The 17,463-nt window shown below is 41.6% G+C and overlaps 1 protein-coding gene across 1 annotated transcript in view; it reads right to left on the reverse strand.

Annotated features, from left to right (window-relative positions):
- Window positions 1-17,463, reverse strand: part of SLC35F1 (solute carrier family 35 member F1) — a 493,442-nt gene that overhangs the window by 89,926 nt on the left and 386,053 nt on the right. Inside the window, exon 3 of the mRNA XM_075553951.1 lies at window positions 1,388-1,515. Within this exon, the coding sequence (XP_075410066.1) occupies window positions 1,388-1,515 (128 nt within the window). The remainder of the gene's footprint in view (window positions 1-1,387; window positions 1,516-17,463) is intronic.

Here is a 17,463-nt window from a genome sequence, read left to right on the forward strand (position 1 = left end):
CGTGATTAAACTATATAATGATATATGTATTAACACCCACTTAATTATAAATTCAAAAAAGAATTTTGCTTGTATTTCTCCTGAATGATTTGTATATTCCTTTAGCAATATAGGACATATTCAGTAGTCTATGCCAATACCATGACTCAAGGACACGAAAAGGAGAGGAGGACTTTTAAAGTTGAAGAAAACAAAGTATCAAAAGGGAACAGAAAAATTACACAAACAGAATAGTAACAAAAGGCAGACTCCTTTACTTCTGTATTTTCGTTATGAGTCCAGCTATTGCCTTGGTTGTTTATCAGCATTTGGTGTGCATCTTGAGAAGGTAAGCTCTCTTCCTGTTTCAGTGGCCAACAGCACCAGGGACCTGCCCCCAAAGATGCTCTCAGCATCTAAAGTATTCAAAGACGGGTCCTGCCAATCTGCTTCCTTTAATCACATGTACTTCAAGATGTTTTTGAAGTTCATTGTGGAAATCATGGTGGGAAATCTAAATCAGCTTGTGATCTTCCCATCCAAATTCATCTATCTAAATTTATTCAGGGCCTTTGTTTCCTTCCCTGCTTCTCCATGTTTTGTATGGTTGCTTCTAAGCAAATTAATAGGGTGGCATGAAGGCGGTTGAAGTACCAAATATAAGCTACATCTAATACACGGACACTGTTCTGTTTTCATCTTGGAGCTCTGGAGTGGTTATAAAACTCATAATACTGTCATGTACAAATAAATGAGGTTGAAACAAAAATAGTCATGTCTATAATTTACCAAGGACTGAGGATAACAGTCAGCAAAACTTGTGAAAAATGAATTTAAACTTGGCAATTGTGTATATGTGTGCGTGTTGTGTGCACGCATATCTTCATCTGTGAAGAGAAGGAGGAGGTGAAAGGAAAAAAGGAGATGAAGGAGAGACAGAGAGAGAGAGAAGCACGGTGCCAATTTTTATGCACAAGACATTTTAGGAATTTAATCTTTGTCCCTGTAGGAAAAATGTTCTTTGTCCAAGTTGCAAATGTGAAATATTAAAGAAAGTTAAAAGATTATGAAGCACTTTCATTATTTAATCAAGGTCATTAACATATTCTAAAAAGTTTTCAGTTATGATTAAAACAGATTTATTTTTATGCTTAATAATAATTCTCCTGCTGACACAGGATTAGTTGACAGCACTCAAAGCCACACATTATGTTCTGACATTATCAATTTGTTACTCGTGTATATTCATAACAAAGAAGAAAAGTTATAAAAGTACACTTGAATTTTAAAATATTAATACATAAGTAATATTCACAAGGTATTGATATCTGGATTTCTTAGGAATTTGAATGGAAAGTACCTCAATCTATAAATGAGACGGTTGGAAGAAAAGAAGAAACATCGGTACCTGGATACTTGTCAGGGTTGTGTACTGGTAAGCTTTGACCACCAGATAATTTGCCTCCAGGTCTATGAGTCCCAGGATCATATATTTCCACCATCTTCTTCGTAAAATTGCTAGGAGATTTTCTTCTCCTGTGTTAATGAAGAAGAAATGGATTAAGTTCTTGACATAAAAACCATAAACAAGGGACTCTGCAGAGCTTCCTCGAATGTGACAGCTGGCTTCCCGGGTCAGCGATCTAGGAGAGAGAGTCGGATAGCAAGCAACCAAGATGGGAATTACAAGTTTTATGTTTTTAAATAACCTGATCTCAGAAATGATATCTTATGACTTCTCCTGTTCATTTAGAAGATATTCAATCCATCTAGAGCACGCTCAAGGGAGAGGATTTGATAGGGTGTGAATATCAGAGGTGGGAATCATTTGAAACCGCCTTTGAGGCTGCTTTGCCTACGATACACATCTCCCTTCCTATAGTGATGCTTCTAGCAGGTCCTCAAAACCCTCTAGCACTTGCCCCACTGTGTTAGACAGGGTTCTCCAGAGAGACAAAACCAGATTGCTAATATATATATATATATACAGATAGATATATAACACAAGAAATGAACAGTTAAATTATAAAGCAGTACAAATGGCTCAGTGCAACTCACTCCCAAGAGAGAGTTGTGAGACACTGGCAGTCCTTCAAGTCTTGAGGGCCGCCAGGTAGTCCTCTGCAGAGAGAGCTAGGCTATCTCAGCACAGGCAGCAAACAGCAAGGCAGGTCACCAACCCTCAGCCAGGTCACCAACAGTCAGTCCCCAGCTCAAGAGATGTAAATTCCAATTGAGTGGCGAAGCAGGTCTTGAAGGAACCTCAAATTACAGTGACACAGTCCACAGGTTAGGTGACCCACACATAGTGTAGCTTGCAAATTGAGGCACAGAACAAGCAAGGCAGCCGCACACTCGTCCAATGATGAAATGAGAGAGACAAGAAAGGTAAGGCTTGCCCAGTGACTTATCACTCTGCCCTGCAACTAATCCCACGTGTTTTATCGGCCAGGCTGGCACAATAAACTAACTACCACACACAAACACGCACACACACACGCGTGTGCGTGGGCCCTTGCTCACCTGTCTCTGATCCACTTCAAAACTTTGAACTCCTGATTTCCAACTTTGGCCTATTTCTAATGACCTTTTCATGAAATGGCTTTTAAAACTATATGGGGACTTATGAGCACAAAGCTTTTTAGCTGTAGAGAATGGTAGAGAGTAGGTTTTATGTAACTAGTTGCTAGCCACAAGGGTTTCTTGACCTTCTGTAGTCACCTGTCATTTTCTAGATTTATCTTATGATGTCTCACTTTTCCCAGCCAATGCCTTTCTTTCTATCTCCATGAACTGACTCCCTATTCCTTGTTTCAAATTTAGATCTCCTCTGATTTTTTTTCTTTTCTGCCTGCCTCTCCTTCTTAACTGGACAATGTGTCTCCAGCTTTGTATAATGCCTTCACATACTTAGAGAATTTCCTCTTCTCCCAGGTGAGGAGAATCCCTGGAGGTGTAATGGCGAAGCACCCAAACGCTGGCAGTGTCAACACACCAGGGACTTGGGAAATCACTGGTCTGTTCCCATAAAGATTGGCATCTGGAAGACATGGTGGGACAGTTGTGCATTGTCACATGGGGTCACTAAGAGCCAAATTGACTTGCCAATATGTAACTAGATGAGGAGGTATGGTTAGTGCTTAAATGTGTGTGTTTCCACCCTACCTAGTACACTGGCAAACAGTAAGTGCTGACTACATGTACTGGAGAGAATGAATAGGGAGCTGGAAAGGAAAGAATGAATGAGGAGCTAGCTACCTGAATGTGCCATGAGCCAGCTCTGTGTGGGAGTCACGCTTCTCATGATTTTGCACTTACAACGATGTTTAATGACTATCTTTAATCCCCAAGACCATTTTTTTCATGGCCAGCTCAATTCAAAATGCCCTTGCACAGTATTTCTTTTTCTTACCTGAATGGCTGCTAAGTCAGCACATCTGCCCCATTTATCTGGTAAGTTAATGATTCTTACATCACCCAGAGGTGTTGTGGTCATTGTTTGCCTTTTAGTTCCAAGGGCTGGGTCTGGTCTCCAGAAAGGCTAATTGACTTGCTTTTGTGTTGGGCTTAGGCGTTGAGCTGAGGATCAAATCTAGGACTCAAGCTGCTGAGTTTCCAAGGCCACCCTCAGGATACCCCGACTTGGAATTCCAAGAACTATAGTCACAGAGTGTGGGAGACTCTTCATGGCATAGAAGTGACCTAAGTGTTTACCTACAGCATGTTCTTTCTTGTCATTGCCTGTTTTTATAACTTATACTCATTAGAGGACGAACAATTTGAAGAGACTGATGTTGTCTTGGTCATCATTGACCCCAATCGCACATGGTGGGTGGTCAATAAGTAATACAGAATGTATGAATATATTTCATGCTTAATCTGAAAATACAGCAATATTAAATTGAAATCGAGGTACTTGTAATATGTCTACTATAAAGACTTGAATTCAGCTAATGAAAATTGTTTTCTAGTTCAAGCGTAGCCAACCTCTGACAAAATTTAATTGGCAAACACCTTACACATAATACACACAAGATATAAAAAAGTTAATGGCATATTTAACCTGAAAGCTAAAATCACAACGTCAAAAATACAATGAAGCCATGGTCCCAGTTAATTTACACAATGAATAGAGAATTGGATTTGCCAAATCCAGTCCACATCAACCACATCCTAATGTGCAGCACTGAAATTCTGGGTTCATGGTGCTGTTTGTGCATGCAATCAATAAAATATTCAAATTGTAATTTACTACACAGTTCAAGGGAAAGAGTAGTTGCCTTTCTGTTCTGCAGAAGAAGTTTAAACTTACAAAGCAAAATACCCTAAATAGAGCAGATACTTTCCTGTTGTTTCATTTGAAGGACCTGAAGACACTCAACATGGATGGCTTAGCAGACATTCCAGGAAGGCATGAGGATGCTTTTTATTCTTGGCTGAGTAAAAAATGCATCACTTAAAAGGACTACTTGGAGATTTACCAAGATAATCCCTATTAACACTGATGCATTGGCCATTAAAATTATTTCTGGAATAATAAAGTGCATTCCTTAAAGCTCCCATACCCAAACACTCCCTCTGAAATAAGACCCACAGTAAAAAAAACACCAACAAAATTGGTGACATGTTGGCATTTTGAATTTTAAAAATTAACTAGAAGAAATAATAAAGTCTAGGAGTAGAAACTTTAGAATTATGATTGGCATTTTAACCCAGATTATCATTTTTCATTATGAACAGTTGAAATTGTTCAAGTGGAAAGAAAAAGATTTGAGATTAGTGTAAATATGTAATGTATTTTCCACCCTTACATAATCAATACTAATATTTTCCCTGCTTGCTTCAGATCTGTGTGTGTGTGTGTATTTGTGTACAGGGCATGCAAACATGAATGAGAGAAATAAAATGTTACAGATGTGAAAGCCCCTTTCTGTCCCTGTCAGATTTTACTTCCTTCCCTTCTCACTCACATCTCTATCCTGACGTTGATGCATCTCCCGCACGATCCCATTCTTATTATGCATTTTCCACATGAGTGTGTCTATCTCCAACGAGGGCACTGGTGACTCGGTAGGACAATTCCCACTGTCCATGTGGGAGGCCCACTTTTAGTTCCCAAAGAATGCGCCTTATTAGCCACTATCCTCACTGTAGGATTGTGTATTACTGTGATGGTGAACAAGTGTCAGAGGAGCTGATGGACAAGGGTAAAGTCCTAAAATCAGCCAATGGAAACCTTAGGGATCACAATGGTCCAATCTAGTTGTGCATAAGGTGTGATGAGCTGGAGCTGGTTGGATGGTAGCTGACAATAAAAAATTATCCATCAAGGGGTCTGGGCCATAATTCTCAGTAATTTGGAAGTTGTGTAATGATGTAATCATCTTCCATGGTGGGATGATTCATCTATCAGTTGTAAGAGAAGTTACGTTGGGATGAAAAACACTCAGGTCACAGCCCTGATGTGATGGAAGGGAATTTCCCTGGGGCTTGGGTTCTATCATATTTTATCTCCAGAGAGATAAAGGGAGAGAGAAGCAAGCATAGAAGAAGAGACTTGACTACCACTAAGAAAGAGGGAGGGGAAAAAAAGAGGAGTTGATACCAAGGGCTCAAGTAGAAAGAAAATGTTTTGAGAGAATGATGATGGCAACAAATGTACAAATGTGCTTGACAGAATGGATGGATTGTGATAGGAGTTGTACGAACCCCCAATAAAATGATTTTTTTAAAAAAAGGACAAGAAATGGTGTGCATATTTGGACCCAGGGGTCCAGTGATGAGAGGCTCCTAAAACTTCTTCACACCTCTGGATTCACAGCTGTTGAAAGAAACAAGGACCTTCCTTCAGCGCTAACAAAGACAGAAAGACTTCCCCAGAGCCAGTGTTCTGAATTCAGACTTCCAGCCTCTTAAACTAAGAGAAGGATAACTTTGTTTGTTAAAGCCACCCATGTCTGATATTCTGTTATAAGCATCATTAGAAAACAAAGATGATATGTACTATTACACTTGAGTGTGTCATAGCAGTATGTCACAATGTATCCAGTATTCCACTGATGGACATCTAAGTTGCTATCTAAGAATTGTCTTGTAAATAATGCTATCAAGAACATCCATGTACATGCATATCTCTCTAATTAGTATAGAGTTTCATTTTGATTTTAGTCTAATACTATAGAGTACATAAGTATTAAACATGAATTAAACATAATTAAAGAAAGCTATTTCAATTTAAGGTAACAAAACAGTCAGCAACAAAATATGTCAATAATGGAAAAAAGGAAGGAAACTCATTGGCATCTTGATCATGTCATTTACATTTAATTTTACTAAGACAATAGGATGATACATCAAATTAAAATTTAAAACAAACATTTATACAATAGGTACTAGACATCAGGCTGTGTCTATGTGCTTTATAAATATTAATTTACCCAATATTCATAATAATCTTGTTCAGTAGTTGACACATGGAAGAATAGAAAAGTTAATGGTAGAGGAAAGGGTCATGTAGAAATGCTACAGTTTATGCTCGGTCTGACAGCAGACTCCAGAGCTGTTGTTGTTAGGTGCCACCAAGTCACAGCAACACTGTGCAGACCTGTGCCATCCCCACAATCACAACTGTTGCTGTGTTTGAGCCCATTGTTGCCTATTTTCTCTCACTGCTGTCGAGTCCATTTCGACTCATAGTGCCTCTGGAGAACAAAGTAGATCTTCCTGAGACCGTAAATCTTTATGGTGGTACAGAGTCTTTACTTTCTCTTGAGAGGTAGTAGGGGCTTCAAACCACTGGACTTGTGATTAGCAGCTCAGTGCACAGTCCACTACACCATCATGGAGGATGCCCCAGAAAAATCAACTCCCTGAATTACTGGCTAAAGTTTGGGTCACAAACCCTGGTGAGCAGTGCTGGATCCCATTTCAGTCATTGTGTGACATTTGTCCAGACTAGCTGATGGAAGACCCTTATCTTGTCATTTTTCCCTAGACCAGGCCCTTGTAGTGATCCTCTAGATCTTATCATTTGATCTCTTGACAGAAGCCTTCTAACACAATCCTTCTCCCTGATGAATGAACTAGAACTGCCTTCATTCCCTGTGACCCTGCTCCTACTAAACTTCCAACGAGATGTTTGCAAGGTCCTCCAAACCACACAAATGGCTTGTTTAGAAAGCAGAAACCACATGGAAAGGAAGGCTAAAAGAAACCAAGAAAAGATACTTTACCTTAGTTTATAATGTGACCCCCTCACCCGTCTTAGTTTCTTAATGCTGCTATAACACACAAATTACAAATGAGTGATTTTAAAAGATACGTATTTGGTTTTTCATTGAGGTCGTTGGGGCTGATGGCTGTTTGCATTGCGTTGTTTTAGAGGAGCCAGGTGCCATTTTCCAGGGAGTCGAAGAGCACTGGCTCTCTCTGGGAGACTTGTAGGAATGCTTCTTCGAACTGCCTAGAGCTAATTTCACTATGGAGTTAACCTACCACTCTATCCTCCTGTGGCTTCCCTCTCAGGGGAGTGCCCCAGAAGGCTGGTGGGTTGTCTCCTTTGGTGTTGCAGAGGTTGGGCAGAGATTCCTGCAGCAGCTTAGAACATTGACCACTGTTGGCCAAGCTGACAGGCCTTGTTAGGCACTAAGGTAGGCGGGAAGAAGTTCTCTCAGCCACATGAGACATGAGAGTTAAAACAGGAGCTTCCCCAGGCACACAGGCAGGAATTCCCCTGTGAGAAGTTGAGTGGAGTATTCCCTGGTAGAGGTCGGCAGGGCTTTCGTCAGACTCTGGCTAGCTGCACACGGTGGAGCTCACCTAGTTGGGCGTGGGGCAGGCGTAAATTCCCTAGGCTAAGGAGAGTGGTCTGGAGATCAGCAGTGGAGTGTGAGAGAGCAGGAAAGAGACAAAGAGGAGAAAAAAAATATTAAAAGTAAGCCGGAAGAGACTGTGCGGGAATAGAGAGAAGCGAGGGAAACAAAAGTAACAATGTAGCGGAGCCCTGATCCCTCCCCGTGGAGCGGCAAGGATTTAGTCCCTGGCTAGATAGGCTGCGGCAAGGTGTGCCTGTGTTGAAATTAAGCACCCGCTCTAGCCGTCTTCCACTGTGGTAAGCCAAAAGCCCCCAGCTCCTCAAAACCTTGTGGGTCTGTGCCTAATTATCTTTATGATGCTCTTCCTGCGATCCAGCAGTGTTGAATTTCCCTCTAAGCAACTCTCCTGGGCTGATTTCTGCAGAGTCCCTCTGGTATGTGTTACTCAGTTGCCATCTTCCTGGAAGTCTTCGGTATTTGGTTTTTCATAAGGTTGGACGCCTCTTACAAAACTCACCATCATTGAGTTGATCTCAACTCATCTTAGGAGAAATCAGAATTGCCCCCAAGGGTTTCCAAGACTGCAAATCTTTATGGGAGTAGAAGCTTCAGCTTTCTCCTGTGAGGCAGCTGGTAGTTTTGAACTGCTTTCCTTGTGGTTAAAAGCTCAACTTGTCACCCACCATGTCACCAGTGCTCCTGAGAACACAGTGAGTTGGGGCTTTCAAGCCCAAATTTGGAGTGCTAGCTCTAAGGGGCAGGAGCTCTGGTGATGTTGTAATTGTGCATTGGGGCTGCTAACCGAGAGATCACAGTTCTAAACCATCAGCTCCCCCAGGAGAAAGAGAAGGCTTATATCCTCCCATAAAGTGTTACAGTCTTGGAAATTCACAGGACAGTTTTACCCTGCCCTATGGAATCGCAATTGACTCAATGGCAATGAGGGGCCTTTTTTTTTTTTTTTTTTTAAGCTCTAGTGAAATGCTCCTCCTGTCTGTTCTTTGGGGGAAATCATTGTCCCAACTTCTCTAGCATTTTTCTTCGCGTTCCCTGGATGTCTCGACATTGCACTTATCTCTTCCCATTCCTGTTGGTTGGCTTCAGTGTCTGATATATGTCTTTATATCTCAAAAGGTATAAGGCACACCCTACACTGATATGACCTCACTGACATAACAAAGACAATCCTCTCCCCAAAGGGATTACATCTGGGGGTAGAAGTTTATTCCTGTGACATGGATGCCAATTCGCAGTGACTGAAACAGAGATGACAGGAAAGCAGACTGCCTTGAATTTCTCCCAGGGGGCAGCTCGTGGGGGTCTAACCACTGCTCTTTCAGTTAGCCGCTGGCCCTTATTCATGGTACACCCAGATTCCTTATATAGGGGCTAGAATGTACAACACACAATCCAATACAATGCAATCCATAACCATCCCTTTCCCTAAATTCCTACTCATCCTTCAGGATCCAGTCTACATGTTGCCTCCATGTGAAGACTCCCCAAACCTTCTGCGTCCCTCTCAGGTTTCTTTGGCACTTAGTTTTCTTTTTCACATCTCCATAATTTCTGCTCTACTGTGCCTAGCTGAGTGATTGAGGCTAACCAGTTACTCACTATAATCTATTACTAAGGCAAGAGACCTGGTGCTCATTTCTGCCAGGTTGATTCTGATTCATAACAACTCTGCAGGACAGAACAGAACTGCTCCTTAGGGTTTCTGAGGCTGTAATTTTTTATGGGGGGAGATAGTCACATCTTTCTCTCATTAAGTGAAGTGACTGGTGGGTTTGAACTGCCAGTCTTTTGGTTAGCAGCCGAAGGCTTAATTTACTATGCCACCAGGACAAGGGAACTAGATGTAAAAATCTTGTCAATGTCTGGAAATTTTCAAGTAGCACATTGTGGCGTTGGCCACCAGGCTGTGGGGTAAACATATTAATTAGCTGATTTTTAAAAAGCTTTTAACTAAAAAATTCGGACAAAGTAGAGGGGTCATTCAAGAAGTAAATTTCCCTCAGCATTAGATCAGGAGCCCCGATGGTACAGGAGGTTAGGTGTTCAGCTGTTAACTGAAAGGTGGGTGGTCCAACCCTTTGGCTGCTCTGCGGGAGAAAGAAGCAGCAATCTGTCACTGAAAACATGGCAGTCTTGGAAGCCAGGTAGCATCAATTCACCAGCCACGGATTTGGTTTAATGGGCCAGTGTTAAATAATCACGTCTGATTTATTATTCAACAGTTAATCATAGGACATTAGAACCCAAAGCTTTTTATTTTATTTTAAATCATTTTATTAGGGGCTCATAGAACTCTTATCACAATCCATACATCATAATCTATACATACATCAATTATGTAAATCACATGTGTATATTCATTGCCCACCCCAAATCTTCAGATAGATTATTTACCAACTCGTTTAAGCTTGTAAAACAAGCGAACAGAAAGAAACAAACCTTGGTGTGGCTATATTTACACTATAGCAATAGTTCATGTTTTCAGCATTTGGGCTTCAGCGAGAATGAAAGTGTTGGAAAAAATTGGCTTCCTTAAAGCAAATATTTATTTCTGATTTTTAAAATCACAGGCAGTTTTCTGGAAGATAAAGCACAAGGGCAGCTGAAGGGTATCTGGCTCATGGTTTTAGCCAGTAGAATAATATTGTCAGAACTGGAAGTAAAATCTGCAAATGAAAGAGAAAGTATAAAAACCCACGAAGGCTTGGAAAGGTATCTAAAGGCAACCCCAGATGACCCACAATGGCATCAGGTCCTACTAGCTGTTTGTCTAAACTGAACATGTGGGCAAAACGCCGGATACCTTGAATGCATAACAAGGCAGGTTTTGCAACAATAAGTGAATTTTATATCTTGCATATTTGGCATTGACATTAATATAAAATATCTCCTCTTTCACCTGACAAACTCAATCTACGGATTCTTCTAAGACAAAACAAAACAAAAAATGCACATTGAAATAAGAAAATGAAAGTTATGTACATGTCCAACGTGAACTCTGTCACTTAAATCTGAGAAGGGTTTGCATTCTGGATGTTGGTCAAGCCGCTGTCTTTCTGAAGCCGGTATATATGATTTTACATTTATGTTCTGCTTTTCCCCAAATACCCAAATGTCTTTGTAATCCTGGTGTGCCTTAGGCCCAGAACATAATCACTGCCGTTTGTTTTCCTGTTCACATTGATATAAAGTCTGTCGTAAGTTTGTCCAAATTCTTGCACAGACTCTCAAGCTATTCTGACTTACGGTGAGCCCAGGTTTTTCAGAATAGAAAGGCGCTCCGTGGAGTGTTCAATGGCTTTCATCTTTGGAAACTCCTCATTCGGCTTTTCTTCAGGTGTTTCTGGGTGGGTGCTAACTTCCAGCCTTGCAGTTAGTTGTTAAGTGCCTAACCCTTTGCACTGTCCAAGAATGATGTCATCGTACATGTGGTTAAAACAAAACAGCCTGCAAGACAAGCGACTTTTCAGGGGATCTAAAATGCACATATAAAGAGCGTGAGCCAACTACAAACCCTCGCTCAATACCTGTGCTAAGGGTTGATCCGACTCCTACCGGAAGCAGTGCAGGCGATCTCAACTCCCCTCGGGTGTGTTTTAAAACTGTGTACAGTTCAGAGCATTCCTTTTATGTTCTTGGAGAGGATGTCCTGTGAAAGAATAAATCTCTTTGAATGGCTAAACCCTGTCACTATCTGTCTCTGAAAGAGGAAAAGAAAACCTTAGAAGTGTCAGGTTGTTGCGTGGTCAGACTCCTGTCTCATATTAGAGCTGTAACGGATAGATTCCTTCAGAAAAGCTATCTAATATTGAAAGCTTCACCCTTGGGTCTGAGCACAGTCTCCTACTCTGAACTCTTGCCCAGTCTGTGCCTCTTCTTTAATAAGGGCCCCTTATCTCCCTACTGCTATGGAGCTGATGCCAACTGATTGTCACCCCCTGTACCCTGGTGGGGCAGTGGTTATGCATTGGGCTGCCATCCGCATCGTCGGCAGTTTGAAACCATCAGCAGCTCCATGGGACAAAGATTGGGCTTTTGACTCTCCTCAACAGTTAGTCTCAGAAACCCACGGGGGTGGGGGGCGGGGGGGGCGGGGAGGTCACTATGGGTCATGATTGACTTCATGGCAGTGAGTTTATTCTATCACAGCAGTCAAGAAATCAAAGATTCAATGCATTAGGTAAATCAGCTCAACAAAACTTCATTAGAATATTGAAAAGAAAGGATGGTGTTTGAGGACTAAGGTTTCTATTGCCTCAAAGGCATGTGAAGGTTGACAATGCATAAAGAAGTCATTGGATTGTGGTGCTGGAGAAGACTATTGAATATCATGGCCTACTGAAAGGACAAACCCATTGTGTGGGAGGAAGCGCAGCCCGAGTGCTCCTTGGAGGCCGGGATGGCGAGAGTTTGCTTACAGACTTTGAACATACGGTCAGCAGAGAGCAGTCCCTGCAGAAGGTCATCATGCTTGGGAGAGGGTCAGGGAAGGAGAGAAAGAGCCTCAAGGAGATGGACCGATCATAGGAACAATTGTGAGGATGACAAAGGACAGCTGTGTTTCGTTCTGTCTGACTTGACGGCCTGTCACAACAACATACACAAAATAAAACTGCTCTTCGGGGTATCTGAGGCTATACATCTTTATTGTAGTCTCACCTTTTCCCCATGAAGCAGCAGGTGTGTTTGAACTGCCAACCTAGCAGTTAATAGCACTTTGCTTGCCCCACCGTGCCCCGCCCCCAGACTCCTTAACACCCCCTTAGGGACCATTTTAGCGTTGTGGCATCCTGTGCCGTTTTCTATATGTATAAGATCGTGCTCTGAGAAGACGCCCCCAGAGGCCTGTCCTTTTCATTTGAACTGAGCCTTTCTCTTGATGCTGCCAGGCTGCTCAGCTGCAGGAGGTGCTCTTCACGGAGAGAAGACCATGACAATGATTCCCCGGGAGCTGTGCACACAGCTGCCATGTCTTCTCCTTGGCAGTGCACTTAGGTCATTCAGAAGTGGGCAATGACCTAGGCCTCCTCCCTCACAAACCAGGGACAGGATGGTGAGTAACAGCCTCAATTGTCCAGTCTACACATTGATATGCCTTCGTAGGTGTTTATGGGCTATAATAAGGTCTTTGTAAAGTGCTTAAGACAGTAGCTGACGATTAGCTCTTCTCTCTCTCTCTCTCTCTCTCTCTCTCTCTCTCTCTCTCTCTCTCTCTATATATATATATATATATATATATATATATATATATTACCATGATTGACCTTTTCTATCTTCTCAAGATGAATCTCAAGAGTTGAGTCTACACACTTTGTAATTCAGCCTCACCAGATCACAAACTGCCTCCAGCTGACAACACGGTAAAACCAACAAACAACTAATATCCTTTCCAGGTGATTATTTGCTATATTGAAAGAGTCATAAATATTATAATCTACATGTTCTGTCATCATAAAGCTATCATGTTCCATGATATATACTATCTATTCAATCAAAATGGTTAATGATAGGTGGGAAGTATGTGTATGTGTGTGTGTGTGTGTGTGTGTGTGTATAAGGGGTATATGGATGCTTTGCTTGGAAATTATTCCAAGCAATCCTAATGAAGCTATGAAATAATGTAAATCTCTTTTCTTTCCTGGAGTGAGTCTATTGAGATAAAAAATGTATTTGTCCTTCTTAATGACAAGAATATTTTTCTTATCTTCATCCCATTTGTGAAAAGTGACCCTATTTGCCTTTTAGAAGTTTCCTGTAATTGGCTCTGATGTCTCCTGACATTAGCAGATGAATCTGTCAGTTTCATGAATTTTGCTTTGAACGAAGAGCTATGTAGCAGCTAATGACATATGATGTCAGGGGAAGAGAGGCCACAGTGGGCTTGCCTCCAGATGCCTGCCACTTGCTGGGTATGTTCAGAAGACAACATGACAGGATGTGCCAGCCAGAACTCTTGTGGGCTGACCTTGGGCTCAGATATGATAGCATCTGTCATGGTGGACACAGAGGTCAGACCCAACATGGGGAATTAGCAAGATAGAGGGTCAGTGGGCCATAGAGCTGATAAAGTGGAGAGCTGGTCTGCCTCCTCTCTCCCTCGACACCCTCCTCTCTCCATCCCTAATGCAGAGCATAGATCTGCCTAGGCCACTTGTGCTGACATTTATTTCTTGTTGAGCACCGTTTACCAGACAAGAGGCCAGAGGCAACACACACTTACTCTCACATGGAACTGCCGCCCTGTAATCTGGGTTACAAGCATGGAGCCATAGGACCTGGGTTAAAAGACTGACACTGTCACTTCACTGATTGGGTCACCTTGGGGAAACTGATTATTTACAAAGTGGGGGAAATTCCCTGACAATGCTGCTATAAGGCTTAACTGAGAGATGTATGTAAAACTCATGGCCTTCAGTAAACTGGGTAAATTAAAGTGTTGCTATCAGGAACCTAATGAGGAAGGTATTTTTCAGATCATGGAATTGGATTTAGAAGAAGTCATGTCAGCGGAGAAGTGGGTGAGGAGGGATGTTGGACAGTGTAACACATGACAAAATAATAATAATTTATAAATTATCAAGGGTTCATGGGGGAAGGGGCAGCAGGGTGGAAGGGTAAAAATAAGGAGCAAATACCAAGGGCTCAAGTAGAAAGCAAATGTTTTGAGAATGCTGAGGGAAGCAAATGTATAAATATGCTTGGCACAATGTATGTAAGTGTGGATTGTGATAAGAGTTGTACAAGCCCCCAATAAAATGATTTAAAGAAAAAAAAAAAGTCATTTGTCCAGAGTCTGTCCTGGGTTTCTACTAAACACATTCACTATTCTAAGAATGGTATTCTTTAAAATTTTTAACTTGGTATCTTTAATAAAATAAATCAAAAACATTTGCATTTATATCCTAATTCTTAAGTGAAATTCGGTAAAAAGGTGGCATGCAATGAAGAAATCAGATGGAGCTTGGTAATAACAAAGAACAGTGTCTGGGGTCTCCCACGCTTGTCTTAAAGCAAGCAGCCATCTAAGTGAGGCGTCAGCTGCGTCCATATGGAAGAAGCACACTAGCCTATGGGAGCCGAGATTGTAAATAGGGAAATACAAGACCAGAGGAGGGAGCAGTATTACATCTTAAATTCTGAGCGCCTGATTTGTAGAAGGGCATGGATGACAGGGGAAATCCAAAATCCGCTTGCAGGGTCACATTGTGGATTCAGTCTCTTGCCAGAAGCTTCCCATCTGACTACTAACCAAAGATGTGCAAAGCGACTCTGTTATACAGAGTGCCTGGGAAAGCCGACTAGTGCAGTTATAATAAGGTCACAATTTAACATCCTATTATTTCCCCCTTTTGTCCCATTTCAAATTTGTCCTAGTGTTTATTATTTTCTGCTTTCTTTTTGATGGAGGGTTTTGGCTGCTTTATTTTGCTATTTTTTGGTTGCTTGTTGTGAATGTTTTTCTTTACTTAAAACCCAGGGTAAATATGTCCGTAGAGACAGGGACAGTAGTCAAAGTTTCTTGGGGTTAGGGGAGGGGACGTTGGACAATGGGAAGCCAGTATTAATGAGTACAAGAAAGAACAAAATGTTCTAAAATTGATTGTGGTGATGCTTATAAAACTCTTTTTAATATGTTTAAACTGCTGAATTGTAAGATATATGAGCTAAATGTCAATAAAACCATGGGGGAGGGAGACAGCAGTCGGTGTAAGATATGAAAATAATAATAATTTATAATCTACCTAGGGTGCATGAGGGTGGGGGAGACAGAGGGAAAGTGAGAAGCAGATACGAAGGGCTAAATAGAAAGTAACTGTCTGGAAACGAATGAAGGCAATATATGTACAAACATGCCTGATGCAATCAATGTATGGATTGTAACAAGAGATGTAAGTGGCCCCAAGAAAAAAGATTAAATAAAAGATTCAATCAGCGAAATATACAGACTGTGAGGTGTGTCTGACTATTCAAAGTTTGGCCGAATGACAGCTACAGCAGCAGCAGCAGCAGCATCTGGGAGCGTGTGGAAGAACACAATCTCAGACCCAGCCCAGACCTGTGGCCTCCGAATCTGCTTTTGATGACTTGTGTGCACCATTTGAGAAATATGCTCTTTTAGGACAAGTGAGAGTTTCCTCAACAGAGAAACAGAAATAAATATAAAGGAAAGAAGAAAATTTTATAAATTCAAAAGCTTAATTTTTTTATCGACTAATGGACTATGTGGACGTTTTTTTCCTTCCTCCTGCTTCAAACTATAAATATATATGATTCTATTGGAATTTTGAACACTGACAGGTACTTGGGATTATTGTTCATTTTAGATGTGTTCATGGTGTTGGGTTATGGTATTTTTAAGTGTCAATCTTTTAGAAATACATACTGAAATACTTACAGATGAAATGAATTGTCTGAGATTTGACTCTAGCCATGACATGAAGAAATGGAGAGTCCCGGTCAAATACACCCGAGCAGGAATTGAGATTGGTTGAGGTTGGTAACTGGCATGCATTTATTCACCAGACTGTTCTATATGGTTTAAGAATGCTAATCACTAGAAATTACAAAAAGACAAGATTCCGCTGGTAAGAGAGAGGGTAGCTAATGGAGTAACTGGGACCTACATTAATAAATATCAAGTGTGCCTATGTGCTTGCTGATTTCTTTTTTTAATATCATTTTATTGGGGCTCATACAACTCTTATCACATTCTAAACATACATCAATTGTGTACAGCACACTTATACATTTGTTGCCCTCATCATTCTCAAAATTTGCTTTCCGCTTGGGTTCCCGGAATCAGCTCCTCATTTTCCTTTTTTCCTTCCCCCTCCCTCCCTGTCTCTCCTCCCTCATGAGCCCTTAATAATTTATAAATTATTGTTTTATCTTATCTTACACTGCCCGGCTTTTCCCTTCACCCACTTTTCTGTTGCCCATCCCCCAGAGAGGAGGTTATATGTAGATCCTTGTGCTCGGTTCCCCCTTTCTACACCTCCCCCCTTCCCTCCGTATCTCTACTCTCACTGCTGGTCCTGAGGGGTTCATTTGTCCTCGATTTCCTGTGTTTCCAGTTCCCATCTGTACCAGTTTATCTCTGATTTAACCAGGTTTGCAAGGTAGAATTGGGATCATGATAGTTGGGGGGAGGAAGCATTTAAGAACTAGAGGAAGGTTGTGAGTTTCATTATTGCTACACTGAACCCTGAGTGACTCATTTCTTCCCCACTACCCCTCTGTAAGGGATGTCCAGTTGTCTACAGATGGTCATTGGGTCCCCATCAAGCGCTCCCCTCATTCACAATTATATGCCCCCCTGCCTTTGGGGCTTGAAACCTGGTCTCCTCGGCCCCTCATGGTCACACATGTTGGTGTGCTGCTTCCATGTAGGCTTTGTTGCTTCTGGGCTAAATGGCCGTTTGTTTACTTTCAAGCCTTTAAGACTCCAGACGCTGTATCTCTTGATAGCTGGGCACCATCAGCATTCTTCACCACACTTACTTATGCACACATTCTTCTTCAGCGTTTATGTGGGGAAGGTGATCACACAATGATAGTTTTTGTTCTTTGGTGTCTGCTACCCGATCCCTTCAACACCTTGTGTTCATACAGGCGTGTGTGCTTCTTCTCTGTGGGTTTTGTTGCTTTGGAG

The sequence above is a fragment of the Tenrec ecaudatus genome, chromosome 7 (genome assembly GCF_050624435.1).
Source record: "Tenrec ecaudatus isolate mTenEca1 chromosome 7, mTenEca1.hap1, whole genome shotgun sequence".
Lineage (NCBI taxonomy): Eukaryota > Metazoa > Chordata > Mammalia > Afrosoricida > Tenrecidae > Tenrec > Tenrec ecaudatus.